General features: G+C 39.5%; 3 protein-coding genes across 8 annotated transcripts; 1 reads left to right on the plus strand and 2 right to left on the minus strand.

The window, feature by feature from the left end:
• Positions 1-211: 211 nt before the first annotated feature.
• zdhhc11 (zinc finger DHHC-type containing 11) lies at positions 212-7,591 on the minus strand. 5 transcript variants are annotated; one of them, XM_046044069.1, is made up of 12 exons: positions 7,444-7,543; positions 6,042-6,260; positions 5,378-5,556; positions 3,145-3,246; positions 2,915-3,039; positions 2,630-2,785; positions 2,413-2,519; positions 2,282-2,331; positions 2,127-2,190; positions 1,970-2,048; positions 1,643-1,802; positions 212-340 (listed from the first exon to the last, which is right to left on the minus strand). In XM_046044069.1, the coding sequence occupies exons 1-11, from the start codon at positions 7,450-7,452 to the stop codon at positions 1,660-1,662; spliced, it is 1,233 nt and encodes a 410-aa protein (XP_045900025.1). In that variant the 5' UTR covers positions 7,453-7,543; the 3' UTR covers positions 212-340; positions 1,643-1,659. The 5 variants fall into 5 exon arrangements, with proteins under 5 accessions (XP_045900025.1, XP_045900027.1, XP_045900024.1 ...); XM_046044071.1 differs by lacking the exon at positions 212-340 and having other exon boundaries at positions 1,377-1,802; positions 7,526-7,591; XM_046044068.1 differs by lacking the exon at positions 212-340 and having other exon boundaries at positions 1,377-1,802.
• A 524-nt stretch (positions 7,592-8,115) lies between these two features.
• Positions 8,116-15,538, minus strand: brd9 (bromodomain containing 9). Its single transcript, XM_046045519.1, has 17 exons — positions 15,367-15,538; positions 14,533-14,753; positions 14,309-14,437; positions 13,894-14,032; positions 13,715-13,772; positions 12,864-13,008; positions 12,657-12,767; positions 11,755-11,942; positions 11,463-11,595; positions 11,250-11,325; positions 11,032-11,127; positions 9,991-10,123; positions 9,769-9,880; positions 9,558-9,614; positions 9,371-9,476; positions 8,671-8,841; positions 8,116-8,412 (listed from the first exon to the last, which is right to left on the minus strand). The coding sequence occupies exons 1-17, from the start codon at positions 15,413-15,415 to the stop codon at positions 8,312-8,314; spliced, it is 2,025 nt and encodes a 674-aa protein (XP_045901475.1). The 5' UTR covers positions 15,416-15,538; the 3' UTR covers positions 8,116-8,311.
• trip13 (thyroid hormone receptor interactor 13) lies at positions 15,533-21,442 on the plus strand. Of its 2 annotated transcripts, none has more exons than XM_046045520.1 (14): positions 15,533-15,693; positions 15,919-16,003; positions 16,347-16,506; positions 16,626-16,752; positions 17,516-17,571; positions 17,656-17,746; positions 17,853-17,925; positions 18,012-18,075; positions 18,167-18,253; positions 18,445-18,551; positions 18,729-18,882; positions 19,985-20,097; positions 20,228-20,297; positions 20,384-21,442. In XM_046045520.1, the coding sequence occupies exons 2-14, from the start codon at positions 15,930-15,932 to the stop codon at positions 20,477-20,479; spliced, it is 1,272 nt and encodes a 423-aa protein (XP_045901476.1). In that variant the 5' UTR covers positions 15,533-15,693; positions 15,919-15,929; the 3' UTR covers positions 20,480-21,442. The 2 variants fall into 2 exon arrangements, with proteins under 2 accessions (XP_045901476.1, XP_045901477.1); XM_046045521.1 differs by having other exon boundaries at positions 15,540-15,693; positions 15,928-16,003.
• Positions 21,443-25,072: the final 3,630 nt, after the last annotated feature.

The raw sequence follows: 25,072 nt of genomic DNA on the forward strand, positions 1-25,072 counted from the left end.
ATTGTTCTTGAGAGAAAGCTGGCTTGAATCATACAAATGTCACTGGCAGCAACCATCTGAGGGGTCTGTAAAAACAAACAAAAAATAATAATTTGACAGTGGTAAGTTTGAGTAGACATGTGATAGAATAGAAAAAAAATAAACACACATTGTATATCCTACCTCACAGTTTAAGCCACAGCTCAGCTCTCTCGGCTATGCAACCAATAATCAGGCCATCAAAACAACGTCCTGTGCAGTAGCCTAGAAGCCTCCAGGTGCTGTTGAGTTAAGGTACTGCAGAGCTTAATCTTGATTCATTCAAGAGAAGAGACACTCCTTTCACAAGCTGGTAAACAAGCTGTGGTGGCAACAAAGGCAGTAACACAGTGGAAGATGAGCTATAATTGTGCACCACCATCTTTATTTTCTTCAGACTATCCTTCAAATTCTGATCTTATAAATCTACACTGCCCAATATAACACTTGTGATCTTGCCCTCTTAATTTTGCCATGGCCATAATATTGCTCTATGGCCATATTGCTTATTTATATGTTATGCATGCTTTAGGCACGCTCTTCTTCTATGCCATTTTCTGTGGCAGAATGAAATCTACCTCCATTTTTCTTATCCCTTTCTTGTAGGCCTACTGAATAGGTCTGCTATGCCTAATAATTTGTTGTGGTTCCCCTGTAGACACCTGGATATCCATTTTATTTAACTGAAAATATGATTTTAGGTGAGAAATAGTTTGAACTACGTCAGCCCTTCCCTAAATGTAGCCTCTTGCACTGATTGCATTGAGTGGTTTTTCCATCTTGCATGAAATACATCAACACACAGGGCCTTGTGTGGATTTCCATCTACAAAGACCCTCTTCAGTGCTTTATCTTTAGCCCAGCACAATTGCACATTGTTGATGACACATGCCTTGTGTGTGGCCACCAATGTGCACCTGAGCAAGACACTTAACCCCTAGTTGCTCCATGAGCGTGCAACCTCTGATATAAACAGCAATTTTAAGTTGCTTTGGATAAAAGCATCAGCTAAATGAGTAAATGTAAATGTAATACTTGTAGAAGCTTGAGGTGGTGTGACTCAATAGTGCCACTGTGTGGCCAAGCAGGGTAAAGAAGAAAACATCAACAGTTAAAACAGCAATAGAGAGCTGAGGTGCTGTCTCCTTTTGAAGCTATTATCTGGACCAGTACTTCAAAGATGCTCAAATGTTACTGTCAGTACTGTGCTGGATACCCAATTGGCTTAGAATATGAGCAGTAAACACTCATCATGTTTCAGCTTTTCAGAAAGATGCCAATATCTATCTATCTATCTATATCTGTCCGTCCGCCCGTCCTTCCATCCATTCATAGTAAAACAGAGGCTAACCTGAAAGTGGGGTTGGACTTTGACTCTTTATACAAGCCAGTTTGATAAAACAATGCTTTACATAATTCAACCGTTGTCATAAAAACACATAGTGTAGATAAAAAGGAACATGGAGACAGGAAAAAAATGTTCTATGATTTGTTTCAAACTGTGTGTCAAGTCCAAAACATCCTTTGTTCTCATCAACAATGATCCATGGTTGAGTAACTCAGTTTTATGAAGCATATATTCATAACAAATAGTTCCTCAGAGCAGCATATTCTGATTAACTACCATGTAGACATCAAATGTTAAGTATCATCTGCAGTCCTAGCTGAGCTGCACAGAGGGTCGGGCACTCCAGGAACACAGTCACCAGACTTCAAACTGCCGCTTTGAGCCTCATCATCTGTGGCAGGCTTCCGGCTTTTGATGTCGCTCATAGATATTTCCCCTTTCAGACAGGAAACAAGAAGAGATAAGTATTCTACAAAATGCATGGTCAAGGGTGGTGTTGTATTTATTGTATTATATCATTTCTAATACTTTTGCTACTTCTGTAAATGGAGGTCGACAAAAAAGAAAGGTGAACAATAGTGATAAGTGCAGTCAAATACTTACTTGCCGTGTTCTCTGTAAGATTTTCTGTGCCATAATGGAAGCTATTCTCATTTTCTGCTGATTTCTTGAAGTTTTTCAACTAGACCAAAAGAGATTTTAATGCAATATGGTGATGCATGTAAAATCAATTAAAGGAGATATCAGTAGACATGCTTACCTCAGTGCAAATGGACTCTGAGAGTCGGCTGGTGAGCGGGCATTTATTGTCAAATTTGCAGATGCTGCAGGAAAATCACAGAGGTATTAATTATCATTATCTACACAATTTGTTTTATTAATAGTATAACAAGAAGTGTAAGGAATTAGTTTTACCTTGAACTCTGTGATAATGCTGGCTCACAGTCAACTGAGCTCTCTTTATTCTTTTAAAGAGGAAAAAAAGGTATTTTACACACGACAGAATGAACAAGTGAACGACAATGAGAGGCGGAGACAGGTCTCACCTGTGGGGCCTTGCCATTGAGTTTCACATCATGTGGAGTGTCTCGGATCCTGGAGTCTTTTTGGCGCTGTATCTTGACATAATCAAAAGTGCTTATGCCTTTATAAACTGCAAAACCAAGAGGAGAACAAACACCAGTGGTGAAAGTGGTGAGCATTAACGACTGGCTGAGGCGGAAAGAGCCCTATCAAATGTCTGTCTTGGAGATTGTGACTCACTGAGGTACAAGTGAAAAATCAGCAGATGACCGAGCAGCAGCAGGCAGGTGACGCTCAGTACGGCTGTAACGAAGGCTACTGTAAGGAGACCAGCTGAACTAGTCTTTACGGGAGCTGAGGGTAAAAATACCAGCCAGGTGTCATTCGCTAGCATACCTTTAGAAAGACAGAACAAAAAGGAGGACAACACACATACAGCTTTTAATGATGCAATAAACATAAATATTATCAAAGCTGTTTTGCTTTCTATTGAGTCAGATAAAGATCAATATAATGTTGACTCACTGTCGAACTGTGGGGAGGTCCGGAGACTGTTTCGATCCAGGTAATGCTGAATAAATATGAACAAGATGACGGCAACAAGCAGGAAGACACCTAGTGTAGCAGAGGACAGTGCCACAAAGAAGCACCTGAAGGCAACAGACCAAACCTGATGTTAATTTATATTTATGTTTCACATTTTATTTGACCATGAAGTCAGATACAGAGAGTACACTAACTCATCCACAACTTACCAATAGTTTCTACCACCCACGCAGGTATTCAGCCATTTGCAATGGTGATCAAAGTCTTCCACACACTTGTTGCAAACACCACAGTGTTTAACTTTGGGGCCTCTACATGAAGATTGATTATGTTAACATCTTTAAACACAACTTTTCCATGATTGCCAAATGGTATTTTGATAATACTTTACAATATGGTACACAGAATTGTGAGTAGTTACCAAAGTTATCTGATAATTAATACACTCACCTAAAGGATTATTAGGAACACCTGTTCAGTTTCTCATTAATGCAATTATCTAATCAACCAATCACATGTAAGTTGCTTCAATGCATTTAGGGGTGTGGTCCTGGTCAAGACAATCTCCTGAACTCCAAACTGAATGTCAGAATGGGAAAGAAAGGTGATTTAAGCAATTTTGAGCGTGGCATGGTTGTTGGTGCCAGACAGGCCGGTCTGAGTATTTCACAATCTGCTCAGTTACTGGGATTTTCACGCAAAACCATTTCTAGGGTTTACAAAGAATGGTGTGAAAAGGGAAAAACATCCAGTATGCGGCAGTCCTGTGGGCGAAAATGCATGGGAAAAAGAATGGGCCAACTGATTCAAGCTGATAGAAGAGCAACTTTGACTGAAATAACCACTCGTTACAACCGAGGTATGCAGCAAAGCATTTGTGAAGCCACAACATGCACAACCTTGGGGCGGATGGGCTACAACAGCAGAAGACCCCACCGGGTACCACTCATCTCCACTACAAATAGGAAAAAGAGGATACAATTTGCAAGAGCTCACCAAAATTGGACAGTTGAAGACTGGAAAAATGTTGCCTGGTCTGATGAGTCTCAATTTCTGTTGAGACATTCAGATGGTAAAGTCAGAATTTGGGGTAAACAGAATGAGAACATGGATCCATCATGCCTTGTTACCACTGTGCAGGCTGGTGGTGGTGGTGTAATGGTGTGGGGGATGTTTTCTTGGCACACTTTAGGCCCCTTAGTGCCAATTGGGCATCGTTTAAATGCCACGGCCTACCTGAGCATTGTTTCTGACCATGTCCATCCCTATATGGCCACGATGTACCCATCCTCTGATGGCTACTTCCAGCAGGATAATGCACCATGTCACAAAGCTCAAATCATTTCAAATTGGTTTCTTGAACATGACAATGAGTTCACTGTACTAAAATGGCCCCCACAGTCACCAGATCTCAACCCAATAGAGCATCTTTGGGATGTGGTGGAACGGGAGCTTCGTGCCCTGGATGTGCATCCCACAAATCTCCATCAACTGAAAGATGCTATTCTGCTATCCATGCTGTCAATATGGGCCAACATTTCTAAAGAATGCTTTCAGCACTTTGTTGAATCAATGCCACGTAGAATTAAGGCAGTTCTGAAGGCGAAAGGGGGTCAAACACAGTATTAGTATGGTGTTCCTAATAATCCTTTAGGTGAGTGTATAAAGTAGTTCCTTGAATTACCTCATTGATTACTTAGCAACTAGTCAGTATAATGTATAACTTTACTTAGGGGGGGGGACAAAAAAAGTAACTAATGACTAACTAACGAGTAAGTCATGAGTCGTTACTAGTTTTGTGCCCCTCGGTGGCTGATTCAGAGTTATATAACGAAACGGCTCATGAAGAGAGTGGTCAGTATGTCGATTCACAGATATTTATGAACTAGGCTTAATCATTATGATATGATTCATCAGTATATCTCAGTCTGTTCTCTAGTAACTCCCCATTATCATCTATACAGTCCTTGATTCTGAGATATTCAGGAACGCCTTATTAACGATTAATTAATTATCACGTCGTTACTGATTCGTTCCTCACTCGTTCCTTCGCTAATACTGCAGGGATTCTTAAAGTGTGGTGCACACACTTCTTGGGGTGCTTAAGCTGCCTCTAGGGGGTGCACGAAAGGAAACAATTTATGCTGGTATAATGGTGTAATAACTACAATACTTTTTCACGTGGGATTTTTAATGAAATAAAAACATGAAATTTAAAATTGTCCTTTGTATATTTCCTTTATATGGGCTTGAAAAAAGCTATGTTGCTGATTTTTTTAAGGTGGGGAGGATTGGGGGTGCAATGTAGAAGAGGGTGTACTGCCTAAAAAGTTTGGGATCCGCTGGTGTACCGTATTGTAAAATGTTACCAACTATTACTATTACTATCTATTTACTTAAAAGAGCAAAATCACATTAGAAACTACTGCTTTAGATACATACACTTTGACATCACATAGATAACACTGTTGGTCCTGGATGACATGGGGTTGCTTTGTCCGGTCAAAAAGCGGCATTGGACTGGAATAGCACTGTTTGGCTCTCACACCAGAATCTGCTGGATCTATAGTCACAGCAGCAATATGGGTGAAAAGGTGTACAATAAATGCTACGGCCATCAGCTGTACATGACAAGAGTAAAGGAAAATAGTAATAATATTGGAAAAATACTGCCATATGTGATACATGTGCAAAAAGTGCATAATAGTAAAAACCACAATTATACATGAAGAAGAAACTGTAGACTGTTCCACACAAGTGGATCTTTTGTGTGAGAAAGTCAGTTCTGAAGAAATCAACTGTTGTCATGGCTGAGTGAAGCTTCAGTTAAATAAAACAGTGTTGACATCATGCAGCATCTACAAAAACACCACTGATTATGTCTTTTGGGCTTCATAGAGACCAGAGAAACAGAAACAGTCATGTCTGGTGTGACTGTAGCCCATAGAGACCGACCACACAACAAAATCCTTGTCTTGTCCAGCAGCCCAAATAAAACAGTAACGTAGGCTAATGTTTGCTCCATATTAAAATCTGAAATACCCATTGCTTCACACTTAGCAGTCGGCTAAAATGACAGCAAGGTTTCAGCTGCGTGTTAGGATACAGCATAGACCACATGTTTCCACGGCAGCGGCAGAAGAGGGATATAGATGCCGAAGCTGACTATGGCGAGGTAGCTGTACAACAGCCAGCCAAACACTTGGAAAGCCTGAGGGGGCCACGACCATCCGTTCATCCTGGGAGGCTTGGAGGGGACCAGCTCATTTCCACCGCTGCTGCGCATGGGAGATGTACGCCTCAGCCTTTGATTGAAGCACTTCATCTAGACAGCGCACGAGGAAAATAGACACATTCATTTGAGAAAAAGCTTCAAACATCCATGTGCACACAAGTCTAGCTCCTGCACAGTATGGCCGCATTTGCTGGGAAAATGAGATAAGAAAATTAGTTGAGCATAATGATAGTGACTGTTTGCCCATTATGGGCCTACACTTTGTTTCAGGTAGGTGTACCTAAAACATAGGCAGCTGTAGACCTAATACAGGAGCATTAGTTTAAGCTCTCTGGTATAAATGAGGTGGACAAAATATCAGAAACACCCCTCAGGAATACAATTCAACAGAACTACTAACTAAAGCCTCCAAAATGACTAAACAGCAGATTCAACACCTTTCTAAGCAGTTTCAATACAAACTTAACATTATAACCTTAATGAAGTTAGGATTTATTGCTAAGCTGTTTTTTAAAACATGCATTAGTTTTAGTTACTTAATAAACTGTGTGTAGCCTATTGTGTGACAGAGGCAGCAGAAGGTGCCTCATCATCCTCACAAATGACAATAGCACCACCACATATAACAAGGAGGATATTGCCACATAGAGAAAACAGCTGATCCAGAGTACACAAAAAGCAACACCCCTCTCGTTGTAACAGGCCTTACAATCACATGTTTTGCCCTTGGCTTTAAAGCTGATTTAACACACAGACAGCGCTTAAAGTCTACAAATTAGCCACAAACCTGGAAGGAATCAACAGTTTGTCTGCTTTAAAACAAGAAGACAATTAATAATGCTTTTTTTTTTAAATCATCACTGCATTAGACCCATGATTTAAATTTTAAGCTAGTTGCCAAGTAACGTTAACAGCTAATAAACGTCTGTTGTTTCTGACGGTGGGTTCTGTAGCCTCTGTTTTGCCTCAAAACTAAAGCTGCTAGCAAACGTTAAGTTAAAGGTTGTTTGCCTTAGCTCACTTCAAATAAACAAGAAAGTCATAATAAGTTAACCCATGACATTAGTTTTAAAGCACGTAGAATTACTTACTTTTGCAAGTGAAAGGCAGCAACCATAAAATTAAAACAATTTTTCTCTTGTTCAAATACAGACGGTGATTTCCACCGCTTGATATCCCATAGTTTGTCAGCCTGACAGGTGATTCAGTAAGTAAAAATCACATGATGAACAAACACATCGGAAGGACAACGCGAGCCAGTTAAAAAGGCAACCTTTAACATGGATAAAATGCTCCTATGTCCTTGGAGCTGTGTCACCGAGAGACGTGAGGCAGAAGTTGAAGAATCAACTCACTCAGCATGTCGTCGCAGCGCTATGGAAACTGCCCTTCTGCGCATGGGCACTACAGCTCTCTTCAGGATACCCAGCTCTTTATTGTGGCCCTTCTCTGATTGAATGGGTATGCGTGTAGCTTGCCTATCAAACGCACAGTCTGTGCTAGACTTTCTTTGGTGCCCTGTTTGATACAAGCTCCTCAAAGCTAGTGTTCTTTTCCTTTTGAGATCAAAAGGGAACTGCAAACACAGAGAAAAGCTCAACACTTCTGCTTTCAAACTAAAGCCCTACTTTGATCTTAAGTTTCTCATGTAACACTAAACTTAATGTTAATGTACACTGCATGCATATTGTTTTATTCTCAATTCCCTATTGTGTCTTCAGGTTACACTCTACAACAGTAAACTACAGTTTACAAATCTGATGACTCAGCAGTGCATCTTTACTGCAGCTGAACGATCTTGCAACACCCTTTAACGGCAATTGCACTAAATTTGGACAAACATAACTGGTAGACAGTTCCTTCATTTAACAGCTGCTTCCACAGTATGTGTAATGAAGTGGATAATACTTTTTCAGTTGCTTATTGAACCACACACATTTATCAATACAGGTGCAAGCCTTTATTTTTAAAGTGTTGCACTTTTACAAAAACCATACAGTTACACTACAAACAGTCTGTACAATTCATGTTCAGTCTTTAAACAGGTCAGAGGATCCCTCCGTCTCCACAGTGTTTAAATAGTCCAAGGCTGAGTACCCAGTGGTGTTAACACCAGGATAACAAAATGGCAGTGTGTGTGGTCAGCTGTTGGCTGTGCTCTCTGGTTCCGGAGACTGCAGGAACTCGTAGGGATCATGAACCATTTCAGACTGGTCGCCAACGCCCAGGTGTGATGGGCTCCCTGTGGATAAAAAAAAAAAAAGGCTTCTTATGTTGTCGCACTAGTGTTACTATTCTGTGAAAAACTATGGAAAGTGGAGGTGTAACATTTATTCGATATTTACCAATAAGTTGAGCAACATTGTAAAATAGCTTGTTTTCATTCTGATGACAATAATATAATGCTCAATAAAACAAAAACAATACATTATAACTAAAAAGCAAAGATAGTGCTCCATTCTAAGCACTTCCTTTTTTGTATCACTCGTATTGCAGTTACCTAAGTGGTGCTGGTCCCTTTCTGAGGCATTAGAGAGGGAGGACAGGTTGGACGAGGGTCTGGAGCCAACTCTGTCCACCTGAGCCTCCTGGAACTCCTGCATGAGTTTGTCTGCATCGTCAAAGTGCTGCTGGCCCTCCTCATTCCCCGGCTCTTTCTTCACTGTTTTACCTGATGAAGAAAGGGGGAAGAAAATTAAATACTATTTAATTAATGTTATACTAGGAATATGTGCACAAAGACAGCAACAATAGTGTACCACAGTAGCATGACAGATCACTGTAATACAGGTGTGTTTTGACCTGGTCAGTTTATACAAGCCTTAGGATAGTAGAGCATTACAGAGATGTTTTCTCAGAGAAAGATGGTCACTACTACCATTTTACCAAATATCCAACATTTTTGTCATGCGTCCATCAATTAGTTTGACTGCTGTGTGCGTTTCAAAACGTACTAAAAACTCTGCCTGAGAGTTTTAATAGGATTAGGGTGTTTACATGGACATTATCCCTTCAATAATGAGACTCCACATAGCTCACTAACAGTACACTTCCTATGAGCCTCATCACATTAATGTAATGCAAGTTAAGCGTTTACATGGACTCCACCTTACTCATCTTACTACCTTAATTAGTTTATGACTGGATTACTGGTGCAGATGCAAATGCAGCCACTCAAGAGTTTTGATGGGGATACTCACCTAATGAGTTTAGCATGGATATGTCCAGAGACATATCAGGATAGTTCTTCATTGACATAAAGTCCAGGACTGAGCCACTCTCTCCCAGGCCACTGCCATCTGCCATCTGCACAAAAATACACAGTGTCAATCAGACAGTCGAGAAACTTTTTAAATGTACCGTCACTTTGAACAAACCAAAGCATACCTGCATGTCACAGATGTTGGACTTGGTTTCATCGGGTTTCAGCATCATGTTTCTTTTCTGAAATGTAAAATAAGCATCATACGCATAGCAGGCCTACATCACAGAAACCAGGCTGTGGTAGAATTAGTCAAGACAGCCCTGGAGGCTGAGAGGATGATGGAAGTAATGTGTAATAGCGGATATTGCTGTATATCAAGTGCAAGTGAGATACCTGTCGGATTTGACTGACAGCTTTAATGTGATCGCCTGCTGTCATCTTGTCCAGAAGCCCATCGACCCAATGCTTTGTGACACTTCCACAGCCTTTGACAAACTCCTGTATGCTGAGAGTGAAAGTGAAGACACTGCAGGCTGAAAAAGGGGGCACCTAATTTTCCCTCGACTAGATCATTTCAAATCTTAATTTAACTTTGTGACAGAAAAGCCCCCCTACCTGAGAGCACATTGAACTCCTGTGTCATCTCCATAGGCTGAATAGAGCATGTCCACCTCATCAGACAGCAGGTCTGGAAAGATGGAGTTCTTCTGAAGGCTCTGAATGTTGTAGGCACTGCTCAGAAACGTTACTACACAGAGTAAGAAAAAAACATCACCTTTTATAAGCCACTGATTGTTTTTAATTGGATGGGACCATTACAGAGGTGGTATTATGCTCATTTTCAGGTTCAAAATCCTATTTAGGGGTTGTACCAGAACAGGTTTACATGGTTTAATTTTCAAAAAACACCATATTTTTTGTCATACTGCACATTGCTGCAGCTCCTCTTTTCACCCTGTGTGTTGAAGGCTTTGTTTTAGCTAAGGAGTGATACATCTTGTCTCTAAATGATCTTTGTTGGGAGTTGCACTTGCGCAGTTCCTAGTTAAGGACTACTAGCCAATCAGAAGCAGAGAAAGGCGGGTCAGCGAAAAGAAGGTAAACAGCTTCGATTCAGCTGTAGGCTTCATGTTGCCGACCAGGTTGGCAATTTGGACTGGAGCAAGAGTTTCAGAGTGGTGAGTTATTAATCTGTAACAAAAGTATCTTTCATCCATAAAGTTGTAACTGAGCTCTGTCTCTACATCACAGTAACAACTTCATGTCCATTGACTGCTTGGAGGGTAACAAGTGTTTGGAAGGGAGATGAGAGGTGTGCTGCAGCTCTGTTTTTCCACCGGTGTTTTTTGAGGGCGTGTCGGACTAGTCACTCAGCAGGCATTATCACACGTATTTTCATTGTGATGTCACAAGAAAGGGAAGTAAAGGCTGGCCTAGAAACTAGTTGTTTTCATGAAGTTCAGACCAGTGTTTTCTGTGGGAGATGGGAACTCCCTTTGGGGTGGATTTTGGGCTTTTTCACTTTGCAAACCTAGTACATGCATAAAAAAGATATATAACTCCATAAAGGAGAGGGAAAAAGACAAAAACCATAATACCACCTCTTTAAAATGACTAATATGAATTAAATCAACAAAAGTGCACTTCACGACATACCTTTGTGTCTCCTGTCATCTTTGAAACCTAAGGTTGTTAATCCAGGCAGCAGCTTATTTGACAGAGAACTCAGGTCCACTTTATGAGTCTCCTCTTCTGCAAAAAATGAAGAACCATTTTCTGATTTTAGATATCACTTATCATACTAATGTAGTGCAGATCTTGAGTGAACATAGGTTTTGAAAAGATGTTTCAAAGACAACACAGTGGTAACAAACCTTCTGCATCCGGATCAAGCTGATTTACAACAGTATATAGAAGAGAATTGTCTGGCTCTTTGCGCAAGTAGCCCATCTGAAACCACAGAACAGAGAAAATGGAAGTCTTATTACCACTTTGTCATTTTATGTCAAAAAACACAGCAACAGCAGGCAGAAACATTGTATATGAATATAAATGTATTCAAAATAAGCACAATAAACTGTGAAAACCTTGGAGTTGGGCATGTATCTGTTGATTCGATCTCGAGCTTCATCTGCAGAATGCTCAACGAGTGCCAGGACATGCTCCTCTGCTGTGCTGTCAGTCAAGCTGCAAGCATTTCCCTCTGGTTCATACAAGTAACTGAAATAACAGAAGTGACCGGATCATTATACTGACGGGGTGCTGAATCACATTACATCAAACACTAAGGACTTCCCTACTAGCCTTTCAGACTACATTTCATTCCTTAAATGTATACAAAATGTCACATTTAATCTAGACATCACATATAATTAATACCTGATGACTTCCTTCATGTCTTTGACTGGTTGTTTCTTGGACTTCTTGGCTGATTCCACTGGGATAGGGATTATCTCTGGAGGAGGTAAATCAGCTGCAAGGTCTTCATCTCCCAAAATGGCTGCCTGCTGGGTGTAATCCATGTCCTGCATGAAAGACATGCTGCGCTTCAGAGCCAACAGCCGTTCCTGTACAAAGGGCAGGGAAAAAAAGGGGCAACACTTAACTGGCAATGTATGGATAAGAGCGGAAATGGAATAGAAAGGGACAGCAGAACGTTGTTATTGATTACAGTGTTGTTCTAAATCCCTTGGTCAACTGACATTAATGACAGACTTGTCTTTGTTTGGGATACTGCATCCAAATTAGTTTTATTTGTATGTCGGGTTCATACCGCTCAGCTGCTAGAAATGAGAAAGCGTCAGTGCTTTTAATAAATTCCATTACTCAGTGTAAATGGAGCAGACATCATTACTGCAGTCTGTCTGCTCGTCATCTCAAACTTACTGAAATTCACAAATTAAAACTAAAGTGTAAAATTTTTGGAATATATGTCAGGGTAGATTTTCTCTTATAAGGGTCAACACAAAGCAAATTGTCCATTGTTTATATGTTTACATAGTACACTGACAATTTGATATTTTCCATGTAAGTATTTAAGCTGAAGTCAAAATACCTATCTGTAATAATAGGTTACCTGTAAAATGATATGATCAAAAGCTGAAACAATGGCAAGTGAAGCACTAACAGAACTGGCTCCGTACAAAAACTTTTAAATGAAATTAAACCACGAGACAGCCAACATGGTCAAAGTTGGTCTAAAATGGATAAGATGGATGGGTTACAAAACAAAGACATAGCATAAAAAATGTTTTTATTTTTATTCCACTTGACTTCATTACCTTGCTCATCATCTTGAATCCTGTATGAAGCAGTTTCTTGGCAGCCTTGTAATAAACAGTCTCTGGTCGGTTGTACACCATGGCATTGTCGCACATCAGCTTAAAGTCCGCCTTAAGCCCAAAAAGTGTTCAAACAGGTGTGAGGGTCTTACACTTTATAACACTCCCAAAAGAAATACATATTCGCCACAACAAAGGTATCCTCACCTTAAATTCTGTAACTGTGTTGTAGTCATTATTTAAAATCTTGTCTTTCATGGTGCTGAAGTCCATCGGATGTTTGATAATCATTGAGTAACCAGGAGCAATCGCATCCGTTACTGGAAATGAGAAAAATCCATGGGGGTCTTTCCTGGAAGACAAGTGATGCACCATTAGTGTTTTTCAGTGCAGCACCAACATTTACATTTGTTCAGACTGGTCTTTCTGAGTGCAAGTGTTCTCTTTCCATCAGGCCGTCATCTGTCAGGTCAATATAATCACTATGAATGGATCTTGCTCGTGCTGTGGTTTGATGAACTAGACCACATCATACATGTTACGTGGCCTGATTTAAGATTGGTCAGATGTTGTGTTGATAGCAATCTATGGCTAATACATCTGCAAAGTCACACACAACTTCTCTGCCTCAACAGAACTCACTCTATGTATGATAAAAGCTCATGTCCCAGCTCCACTTACAATAATAAATGCCTACAACAGTTAAGAGGCAGAAATGTTTATTTCATCCTACAATATTTAGCATGTAGGTGTTGCATGGAGCAAATAACAAATGCAAATTGTATGCAAAGGTGACATTGTGACTTGTGGGTGGTGTAAAAAAGAAAGCTCAGAATGCATCCAAAGTAGAAAGGTTTTATCTTGTGGGGAGTGTAACTGTGTTTAAATTAAATTTCATGGCAATATGCCATCAGTGATTAAATAACCCTTGGTCTTTTGGACTATTTAAAGCATCGACTGCAATCTCGTTAAATGTCTTCAGGAGCAGCACTGCAATAATAAAAGGACAGAAGGCTGACATTACGGGGGAAGCAGCACTTAGCATCCCTCTTTCTCACCTCTGCAACTGCCTCAAAAAGTGCTCCAGTAGTTGTTGACGAGGAGTGCACTCACTCTCTGCATTGGGCATAAAAAAATACAAATATTAATTTACACATTTGTGATTGAATAACTGCTAAAATAAAATGTAACATTTGTTTGCCAAAAAAGTTTGACGTGTTCCTCATAAACAGGTTACCTTGTTGTGTCCTGCATGATCTGACTGGTCTATCTCCTTGCTGTTCTACTTCCACCTTCACGTTGGGGTGAAACTCGTCCACTTCAGGCTCCATCTCAAACTCTCTCTCTCGCTCTTTCTTCTTCTTCTTCTCTTCCGGCTGATGAGATTAAATCATGACGTGAGTGACTGACATTTACATTTCTTCATTTAGCTGACGCTTTTATCCAAAGCGACTTACAATTGCTATACATGTCAGAGGTCGCACACCTCTGGAGCAACTGGGGGTTAAGTGTCTTGCTCAGGGACACAATGGTGGATGGGTCACAATGGGGATTGAACCCGAGTCTCTCACACCAAAGGCGCCATCATCAACCCTTGCCAGCAAAATCATTAAGAATTTGTTGGTCATATCCTCAGGATTAAATTTACTCACCTCTAATCCAATAGTTATACTTTTGGGCAATGTGAAAGGTTCAACAGGCACACCAGCACTGGTAGCAGCTGTAGCAGCTGCCATCTCTGATTCATTCTGCTCTCGCTCTCTCTTCTTCCTCTTTTCCTCCTGTATGATGGCATGAAAGGATGATGAATTAATTTTTCATTTATAGTGGCAAAAACACAGATGCCATAAAGTAGAATGTTGTTTTGTAAACGAACCTTCCTCCGTCTTCTGTCCTCATCATCCACATATTTGTCTTTATCCTTTTCAGACTTTTTCTTCTTCTTCTTCTTCTTCTCTTTGTGCCGTTCTCGTTCGTGGTCTGATCTGTCATCGTAGTAGCTGGAGTCATGGCCCGAACCAGAGAGCTCTGTCACCTCACTTCCTCCAACTTTGAGCACAAGCTTCAGGGGCTTCTCGAGAGCCTTGTCCTCATAGTCTATAACCACAACAATCAAGAAATCAGGATAACGGAGACAGAAATCATTGTTCAAGGTGAAAAGCTGTAGTAGGAATAGCTGAGGATGTGCAATAACGTTGGCTTTAGTATGTGGAAATGCTGTAAGTGTTGTCTGATATTACTTACAATAAATAGGAGTCGATGTAGCTTCTCTGTCTTAAAAATATTTTATTGTATGTTGTGAGTGAGTTGTATTGTTTTCTCCTGTTTTTTTAAGAGGTAATTCTTTAATTGGTGTTTTTGCTTAATCGGTTACATAATTACACAGCAAAGAAATTTCGAAATTATAAAATAAAGCAGATATAACTAACTTGCAGAATTACCTATAATATAACGTTCTATCACAACCACAAAACAAAAACACAATCAAGAAATACGTAATATATTACAACAAACGGATTCAATCAGGATTGTAGCAGAACATTATACCAACATTATAGCAAGTAGAACAGATGAATGTGCTTCGTATTGGTAGATTAGGGTAATTCTTTACAATAAAAAAACGATCAAATCCGCTGCTAAGCTAGCTAACGTATAGGCAGCTGGAACAAAAGAGCCGCGGTAAGTAATATTAAAATGTGCTCTCAGTCACCATCAACTGTTCTCCACTCCGGCTTATGTTTCTTGTGTTTCTTCCCCATATATCCGTACTCCGAAGTCTTTTGTTTATTCCAATAATGTTTCCAGTGGTCGCTAGCGTTACTCTGGTTGTAACAAATCTTTGCAACAACCAGGCTAGCTGCAGGCGGATGTGAAACCCCAAAACAAATTATGTATTTCCGGTGTAAGAAATCAGCGCGCTGAATTCGAGTCTGTCTCTGTCAGCTTTCTGACAGCACAGCGGACCGTCTATAGATTCTTGGCTACCAGGGCTTTGGTTGATGCAAGTAATCAGGATTGATAACGTACATGGTGTAAGGTATGGTTTCAGATGTGTCGATGTAACGTTAGCAAACTGCTTACTTTCACTGAATGTTAGCCAGATGTGCTAGCTAGCTGCAACATCGCCAAGTTTCTTAGCTAACATAATTGGAAAAGTGCCGTCTGGTTAAGCAAACGTATCCGACTGAACATAATCTAAGTTAACTACTATATGTGAGGAATGCTGTTTTTAAAGCTTTGAATGTTGATCTGATGTCCACAGTTTTTGCAGGAATGGAGGGCGACAGAATGGAGGTGGGAAACCAGAAACTAAACATCCATGTGGAGGTCCATGTGAAATCTCACAGGTGGGTTCGTTGAGTAGTTCAAAGCATGCCAGTGTGAGTCCAGGTCAAACCACATATTCTACCACGAACTCAGAAAACACACACATGCTCAAACACAGATTAACTGACCAAAATCTTCAAGGGAGTGACATTTTACAGTTGTATTATACAGTGAATATAATACATTAGGAAAGTGTATAAAGAGTCTACTCTATTCAAAATACAAACCAATATTCATATTGGTATTGATATCGTATCAGCTATCACAAGGGGAAAATCATCAGTTATCATCCTAATGATAAAGTTATTTAATTTCCTTTCTGTGTACTTTTGTCTTTATTTCACATCCTTGTTAATATTTCAGCACAGCCAAACTGTCTGAGGTGAGGATGCATGTTCTGGCTCTACTGAATCGCCACAGCATGCTGTTTGGAAACTACAGATGGAAAGAGTTTGATGAAGACTTCCTGCAGAAACATGTGGAATCTGTGGCTCTAGTTGATCTCGAGGAAATGGTGACACAGGTCTGTTATTTGTAATATTTTCAAACCTCTATATCATTGGTGGGGGGTTTTCCCCATAAAGAAGTAATGATTTGCGGTTGTTTATTTATTCTTTTTTATTAAACTTTTTCCCCACTCAGCCCCTTGATTTGAAGAGTTGCACCATTTCCGTTCACATCTTCACTCTGAATGAGGATGGACCCAGCACGCTTAGCTTGGAGGAGGATGAGGAGCTTTCAGCAGCCAATCACTGGTTGCTGCCAGCAGGTGACACTGGACATTGTGGCACTTTGAATAGAACATCAAGTTGAAAAAGTCTTGCTTTCTTAGTTTGATTTATTTCCAGTTGAAGTCGGACAGCCAGGCAAAACTTAACACAGGAAGCGATCATTCTACAGTCTTAACCCAGCGGTTATCATTTAGGCATGCAATATATTACTCAGTGTCACAGTGATACTCACCCCAGAATGTATTTTGAGTATGAAACACACTCCCTGTGGGCTTCAAAGGTGATTGTAAATGGTTTCATAGAGAAGAGATGCTGTGCTCAGTATGTTACAAACTGTCATATTTTCACCAGAATATGGCTAAATACACAGCTACTCTCTTTGTCACCATGCATGACCTTGTCGAGACCACAAGGGGGCGCCTGTGGTTAAAAATTTGATAATATATTTGGAATATATTAAGAATATTAATTATAACCCAACTGATAATTGGCTCTTTGAGGCCAATACTGATTTTGACTTGATTTTTTTTTTAAGTTGAAAAAAATCTGAACAATATTCCAGCCAATGGTAGGTTCTTAACCTAAACACATAACAGAAACAATCCAGAGACACTCTATTTCAAAGTATGAATAAGTATTTCAAAATCAAAAGAGAAAACAGGGCAGGGCCATGCCTTAATGTAAAGGTATCTATTAGCATGGTGAGCCATGTGTCACTTGAAAGACCCTCTCTTCCCTGTGGAAGATGTTATTGCCTCCTAACATTCATGAAATGACGGGACATCTTTTTGTTTTTAACAGCTGAATTCCATGGGATTTGGGAGAGTCTAGTGTATGAGAGTGGAGTCAAAACCCAGGTAAAAAATATAGTTGCAGTTAGGAGATCACTGCATAACTTTTGCCATGCTGCTAAACTTAACGTTGTTTTAATTTTCCTCCAGCTCCTGGATTATGTTACAACGACAATTTACTTCTCAGACAAAAACGTTGACAGCAACCTGATATCATGGAACCGTGTTGTGCTGCTTCACGGTAAATAACTAATGAGGAATCGCTTTAAATTTTTTTGGTTGATGTTGTGTCAGAGATTAATTGCCTAAATTAACTGATTTATTACTTTGTGTATGCCCACATTCAGGACCTCCGGGCACAGGGAAGACATCACTGTGCAAAGCTCTTGCCCAGAAGCTGTCAATCAGACTGTCAAGTCGGTGAGACAATCCTCATTCTAGTGAAACTGCTTCAGCAGTAACTACACCTGCTCTTTTCATTTGAAACTACACTCCTCTCCCTGCAGGTATTCTTATGGGCAATTTGTCGAGATAAACAGCCACAGCTTGTTCTCAAAGTGGTTCTCAGAGGTACACCTGGCTCTTTTTTTTATGTTAAAATGTTCAGTTGGAGGCTGAAATGGATATTATTTTGGTCTCTAATCATGCCTCTTTGTTACAGAGCGGTAAGCTGGTCACGAAGATGTTTCAAAAGATCCAACAACTGATTGATGACAAAGATGCTCTTGTTTTTGTTCTGATTGATGAGGTAAAAAAGCAGCTTCTTTGAAACTAAATTGATATTGGAATTGGTCTTATCTTGCCCCCTGAAATTCATTCATTGAGTACATTCCCTCATTGATGTGCTTGATGATATAATACATAAAGCAGGACTTTTTTAGGACTTTGTCTGTTGTAATTAAGACTGTTCCTTTTGTGCACCTGTTTTATGGTGTGCAGGTGGAGAGTCTGACAGCAGCTAGGAATGCCTGCCAGGCGGGAACAGAGCCCTCCGATGCCATCCGAGTGGTCAACTCTGTTCTAACTCAGCTGGACCAGATCAAACGGTCAGGAAGCACTGCTTTAAAACCTATCTCTTATAGCATTAAGACACCAGAAGCCTGAGTTTTGCATTCTTACAGTCACTCTTAAATAGTTTTCACTGGAAAATCCTTTCATCAGACTTTTATTTTGTCATATTTACACAAATTTGTTTCGCTTTGACTTCGGCTTTCATATTTCAGACATTCCAATGTTGTGATCCTGACGACCTCCAACGTGACAGAAAAGATAGACTTGGCGTTTGTGGACAGAGCTGACATCAAGCAGTACATCGGACCTCCATCTGAGAAGGGCATCTACAACATCTACCTCTCCTGCCTGGAGGAGCTGATGAAGGTGACAGAACAAAATACTAAACAAGTCTTCCATGTCCAAACTTTGGTGCTTACTTTGTGGGTATGATGATTGTATGGAAAGCAAGCCTGAAGTAAACTAGCTTACAATGTTTACTGTCCTGTCAGATACAGTAATGTTGCCACTTTTATTAACCAGTAATGTGAGCTAAGCTAATTGTTCAGAGCAGTGGCAGCAACCTGGATGTAATGTAGGCTAACATCAACAGGATAAAACGTGTCAGCATATTTGTTATTTACATGACATGTCCCCGTCACTTTTTGAAAGCATTTGTTAAAAATGCTTTGAAAAATAGCTTGCAACATGAAATGGTAAAGAACCAATGAAAGTGCTTTGAGAAAGGTTTATTTGCACTTGTTTATTTTTTTAAGCAAGAATATACAAGCTACTGATTATAAAGAGACCCCAAAATGTGCAGCACCAGTCAGTAACTTTAACAACTTCATGTCACAGTTTATTTTACGTTCTCTCCCTCTGAACATGACAAAAGAGGGAAGACTAAATCATGCCTGCATGTGTGCTAATTCAGCAGGGATGATATTATATGAGAAAAGTTGATCTACAGGAGAAACATATGTCACACAGAGTGACCAAGAGCTGCACTGTATTAGATTCTGTAATACTTATAGATTTTGAATTGTCAACTGCCACCTGAAGTTTCCCTTTACATAAATAAAAACATTTCCATCATAAATTGATGTAGGAAAGGCAGAACAGAGAATGTCCCCTTAATGCAGGAAATTAAGTGTTTTATGCTCAAAATGTTCTGGGGGAGGACCCCCCCAATTCATGTTGTTTTAATGGTCCCAAAGCCCACATCCTCAAATAGCTCGTTTTGTCCACAACCCAAAGATATTCAGTTTACTATCATAAAAAACTATTTGCAGTTAAGAAGCTGGAATTAGAGATTTTTTAAAAATTACTCAAACCAATTATCAAATTAGTTGGCAACTGATTTTAAAAGTTGACAACTAATCCATTAATTTTTGCATCTCTACTTCATAAGCAGCAGTCATAAGCAACAGTACGAAAATCATTTGAATGTCCCGTATGTCAGTGCTTCATGATGTGTTTATATGTGTAGTGCCAGGTCATCTACCCCCGGCAGCAGCTGTTTACCATGTTTGAGCTCGAGACGATGGGCTTTGCAGAGAGTGAGGTGTCCGAACATAGTCTGAGCCTGAGGAACATTGCTCTGTGAGTACAGCCTCCCATAATGCAATAGCACCTAAATGACAACGCCTCTGTGCTCTCATCCTAAATTCAATTGCCAGTGAGAACTGAAACAGCCAGAGGCTAATGCATTTGTTTTTCTTTTTGTTTCCAGAAAAAGCAAAGGTTTGAGTGGAAGAGCACTCAGAAAGTTACCATTTCTAGCCCATGCTCTGTTTGTAAAGGTAAGCATTTCATTTTGTTCTACATAGAGAGTCGGGGAGGAGGTGATGAGTCAAATTGTTTTTTAATGTAGTTTATTTGCCTGCAGACACCGACAGTGACTCTTGAGAGGTTTCTGGATGCTATGGACCAAGCGGTGGATAAACAGAGGGAGGAAAAGGACAATCTGGTCAACAGTGTCTGAACTAATTATAATACCCAAAGGCTGACACGTGATTGTTCATGAGCTCTCAATCCCATGCCTTGTTTGTTGGTAGTTTAGATAACTACAGCACTTACATCTTTTAATAAAGCTTAATCAATTCATCTGGCAGCATATGTTCAATACATTTGCAAGTTTTAACAAATGCTATCTATAACTTTATATGTCTTTATTCTGGTGGTGCTACTACCTTAAAAGACCAAATTAATGTCGGTTTCAATATAGGCAGTCTGGTTTAAGATGGGGTACCCAATGCTTGAATTTTTTGTTATATTACCCAAGTGTACTCTGTTGTTAGTTTAAAACTGATATTTTTATGTAACATGCAGCTTTAACCATAACTTCATTTTGTTCCCATGTTAAAGGGATAGTTCAGATTTGTATTGCCATAAATTATTTGTATTAGTATTGATATGACTTCAGACACATTAGCTCAATCTGCGGATTTCGTTGGATATGTCCCATTGAAATGGCAGCTTGTTGGACAGACATTAAAACCCTTTTTTAGGCCAGAGGCCTCAGTGGACAATGAAGCATCAGAAACGAAGGAATGATGAAACAATTAATTTTTTGACTGCTGTGTTGGGATTTTAAGTGTTTTTGTTAACAGTTTGCATTCTCTGCTGTTCATTTCTGTCATACAAGTTGCCAACTCACAGAGATACTTCCATCCACAGGATCTGTAGAATAAGCTGATGTTCATGTACAAATTTTATGTTGAAAAATGTGAACTGTCCTTTTAAACATGCAGGTTCTTTTGTACAATGTGTTTATTTAAAAACAAAATGGATATTCCTCTTAGACCATGAGTTAAACATGTTCTGTTATATTTGTCAGGTCAGTATTTATGCTAACATCAACTCCTCTTTAAGCTCTCAGCGCTCATATGTTATTTACAACTTTATTTTGTATATAAAATTGTAATAAACTAATTGTTTATGCTCACGTGTGTTGTTTGAAATGCTGCAGTGGAAGTAGATTTTAACAAAGCCTTTGGGCCACCACTTGGTGGCGTACAGAAGCTGTCACACAGTTTTACACATGGAAAGACTGATTTTATATAGTGTATTTTATGAGATACATGATAATCACAGCAAGGGCAGTAAGTGAAAATGCCCACAGCAATAAAACCAGATTGCAGTTGACCGTGACCGTGCCGAATGCAAGTTATCTAAATAACTTTGCTGAGTAAAACCAGAACACCCCCCCCCCCCCCCCCCCCCCCCCCCCCCAATATAAAATGTACGTTTGCATTCAGGTTTCACTAAGTGCAACAATGCATCGAACACAGCAGTTCATTATGAGACATGCCTGTGCATGGGGACTCAAAGTGGTTGCCACCAATTTGACTTAAAAACAAAACTGTTGAAAGGTGCCTGAGTTTTGAAATGTGTCAGTCATACGCACAGTTTACATGGACAGATCAGAGGCTCCATTGTTCGTATGAACATGTTTTGCATTCTGTGAATGCTCTGCTGCTTTGCATGTCAGCTGCCGGGTTCAGACAATGTGCCCTTTGTTTGTTGTTGGGCTACAGCTTTTTCACTCCACTTCAAAGGTGGATTCTGTAGGCTGTTCCTGAATGTAAAAAGGAAAGCAAACATTGAGTTCATCTCTATTCACACACTTCATTTCTGCTCAGTCTTATCACTGTCAGCTTTTACAACGACCTTTCTTGGATGTTTCATTAAGCACATTTCACATGCAATTTTGGTGGATTTGATTGACTGCCTAACGTCTGTTTTCAAGATCAAGCAAAAGATTTATATTCTCTTTACACTGTAATAAGATGTTTCTTAAGTATTGGGTTTTACAAGAACGCCAGAATGGATTTCCCCCAGCACATAAAGCCCTCGTTTCATTAAGAAATCACAAATGTTTGTGTGAATGATTCCAGTAATGCCACAGTGTCTTTTTACACCTAATTGTTTGGCGTCCACTGTTTTCATTCACCAGTGAAGTTTTTATGTGAGATGAACCGCATGAGGAAGCTGTGCTTTTCTCTAATCTGATCAATGATCACAAAGTGGAGAGAAAAAAAAGGAACATAGAGAAAGGGAGAGCTGTAGGAACGGGCATGGTAAATAAAACCATAATTGCTCTGTCTGGAGGCCCTTTTCTTTTGACTGTAGTTGGTCCAAAAACAGGCAGCTGTTAAAAGGCAATCAAGACGGAGAAGGCAGAAAAGTCAAAAGCCTTATTGTTACTGGGTTTTATCACTGTTTCAAGCCATTTGAAAATGTCAGAAAACTCCAAACAAAACAAACAGTCATGTTTATCTTCTCAACCGTTGTTCAGGTACATGGCTAAAAGCAATGGAATATCAGTGCATGTGCCAATGGTGATTCACATAAGGAGTGGATTAACTTACACACGCACACACACACACACACTTATAGGCATGTTAAGAAGAAATTGAACGGAGCTGCGCACAAACCATGGGAACACTGCTCGTTTCCCTCGAGAATAAAATCACAGATTGAACTTAAGTTTTAAAGAGGTTATGGCTTACATTAATATGACATTGATGATTTAAAAGTGTGATACCACATTGATTGACTGCACATTTGCCAGTATAATGATCCACATCCTCTGTATAAATACATAACTTGAGCTCATAAAGCTCAAGCTTCTCAATTCTTCATCTACATGACAGCCTTTGATAATAAACCAGGATTTATCCAAGTGAACATTGCCCTTAAAAGACAACTTCATCTCTCTCCAGCTGTCTCTCTGTTCCCCATCTTAAGAATCTTGTCAGAAATTGTATGAGCAGTTGTTCTCTATTGTTTGCGTCCCATGTGCATGTGTCATCCACTTAAGTGGGATGTTAGAGGGAGCAAGAGAAAGAGGATGAGGTGAGAGATACCATACCTTCTAAAGCAGCAGAATCCTGGGAGCCATGCAGGCTGCATAAAGAAATGGTGATAATTAGACACGGCAAGTAGGATCAAAGAAAGCTGCCATCAATGAGCTATGCAAATGTCGGCTCATCCTGTCAACCAAAGACAGTGATCTGAGAGTCCTTCGTCTTTGAGAAGTCAAATGGCAGACAAATTGACAGGAAGAGCAATATAGCTGCACTACACATTCATCAAGATACATGGAAGGGAAACTGGGACACTATGATATAGTACCATTCTCAAAGAAAAGATGTTCTCCCAGTAGCACTGATAATGAATATCTCTTATGTTCCTACAGGCAGAACTTAATGTTTAAAGGATACATATAACAAGGCTGAGTGCATGGACTGTAATTTCTGCAGAGGAGTGGAATATTTACAAAACACTAACATTACATTCAAGTTTTCATGCTAAGCAAAAGGTTGTCATTATTATTCATAACACTAGGCATGTGTCCTGCGGCCTGGTCCTGCTTTAGTACCCTGCCAAAGGAAACAAACTATAAAACTGCTGAGGAGCTTTTGATGTCTGGTGGGTTGAAGTACAGTATCTTCTCCTTTATATACAAAAGTTTATCTTTAGAATTGGTTGAGCACAAACCTAAATTAAAATAATGGGCAACCTATCAGTGTGTGGTTAGCACACAGGCTACTTGTAATTTTCATTTTCTAAATAATAATGCTGTTATTAATTGCACCATGTGTATTTATTTTAATTCTGGTTTGGTCATTTAGGCCTATGTGCATATACATCTAATGAACTGTGATCTATTAGACTACTTTAGACCTTTACCTTTTGGTGATTGGACTACGCTATTTGATTGAGATAATATTGTGATAGACATGTAGGCCTACAAACTAATTGGACTAATAATAATAAAATAATGGAATTCATTAACAAAATAATAAAAGTGTTCTCCTCATGAATATAAAATGCTGGCCCTACTTTAAAAACCATGAATGGAGCTGTAAGGAAAATTACTCCAATGGAGGAGCGCTTTTACCTTCAGCTATACACAAGCTGCCAAACCAGTGGTTCAAGTTAAACGCCCACAACCGGAAAGTGAATGAATGTGCTTTTCAAAACAGTAGTATCCTACAATTGCAAAAACTAGAAATGAAAACAAAATTAGGCCTAGATGCAGCATGACACATACTTATTGAAATTGTGTACTCTATTACATTTGGTTAAAGTAAAATACATATCTAAAGGAAATAAACAATTAGTTGGCCAACACAAAATGTAGACTTATTGTACATCAACGTTGTAACACTTACCGGCATGCTGATTATAGTTTATCAAATGTGAGGATTTCCTTGGTTTTGGTGTGAACTGAACACTGTGAGTTTTCCAGACATCTTCCAGTAATGTGCAGCGGAATTAGGCACTTCTCAGATCTAGGACAACAAACTTAAGAGTTAAAAAAAAAACACTGTAGCACACTCATTGATTTGCAGCTTTTATTTTTATAGCCTACTACTAGGCCTATGCTTGTAATTTTAAAAGTGCAAATAGTTGCAATATTAAAGGCTAAACTTTGGCCTATGTGCAAAATTGTGTTTGGTATTTGTTGTTATTTTAGGCAATTTTTTAATCACTAAGTGAGTTTAAAAAACAATCCATTGACCCAGATTAATCGACATAAATTGACTGTCCCAGTCCTCAAGAAATT

Source organism: Micropterus dolomieu, linkage group LG03 (genome assembly GCF_021292245.1).
Source record: "Micropterus dolomieu isolate WLL.071019.BEF.003 ecotype Adirondacks linkage group LG03, ASM2129224v1, whole genome shotgun sequence".
Classification (NCBI taxonomy): Eukaryota; Metazoa; Chordata; class Actinopteri; order Centrarchiformes; family Centrarchidae; genus Micropterus; species Micropterus dolomieu.

What these genes read in the sequence shown, in the direction of transcription:
- zdhhc11 (XM_046044069.1), bottom strand. An exon ending in GGAAACATGTGGTCTATGCT is followed by an intron (nt 5,557 to 6,041) that starts GTATCCTAACAC and finishes TGTCATGTACAG; the next exon opens with CTGATGGCCGTAGCATTTAT. An exon ending in TATCTATGTGATGTCAAAGT is followed by an intron (nt 3,247 to 5,377) that starts GTATGTATCTAA and finishes ATCTTCATGTAG; the next exon opens with AGGCCCCAAAGTTAAACACT.
- brd9 (XM_046045519.1), bottom strand. Translation starts at nt 15,415, where the DNA reads ATGGGGAAGAAACACAAGAAACATAAGCCGGAGTGGAGAACAGTTGAT. An exon ending in AGATGACAGGAGACACAAAG is followed by an intron (nt 10,124 to 11,031) that starts GTATGTCGTGAA and finishes TACTCTGTGTAG; the next exon opens with TAACGTTTCTGAGCAGTGCC. An exon ending in AAGGGACCAGCACCACTTAG is followed by an intron (nt 8,413 to 8,670) that starts GTAACTGCAATA and finishes TTTTATCCACAG; the next exon opens with GGAGCCCATCACACCTGGGC.
- trip13 (XM_046045520.1), top strand. Translation starts at nt 15,930, where the DNA reads ATGGAGGGCGACAGAATGGAGGTGGGAAACCAGAAACTAAACATCCAT. An exon ending in TCACTGGTTGCTGCCAGCAG is followed by an intron (nt 16,753 to 17,515) that starts GTGACACTGGAC and finishes TGTTTTTAACAG; the next exon opens with CTGAATTCCATGGGATTTGG. An exon ending in AGCCTGAGGAACATTGCTCT is followed by an intron (nt 20,098 to 20,227) that starts GTGAGTACAGCC and finishes TTTTGTTTCCAG; the next exon opens with AAAAAGCAAAGGTTTGAGTG.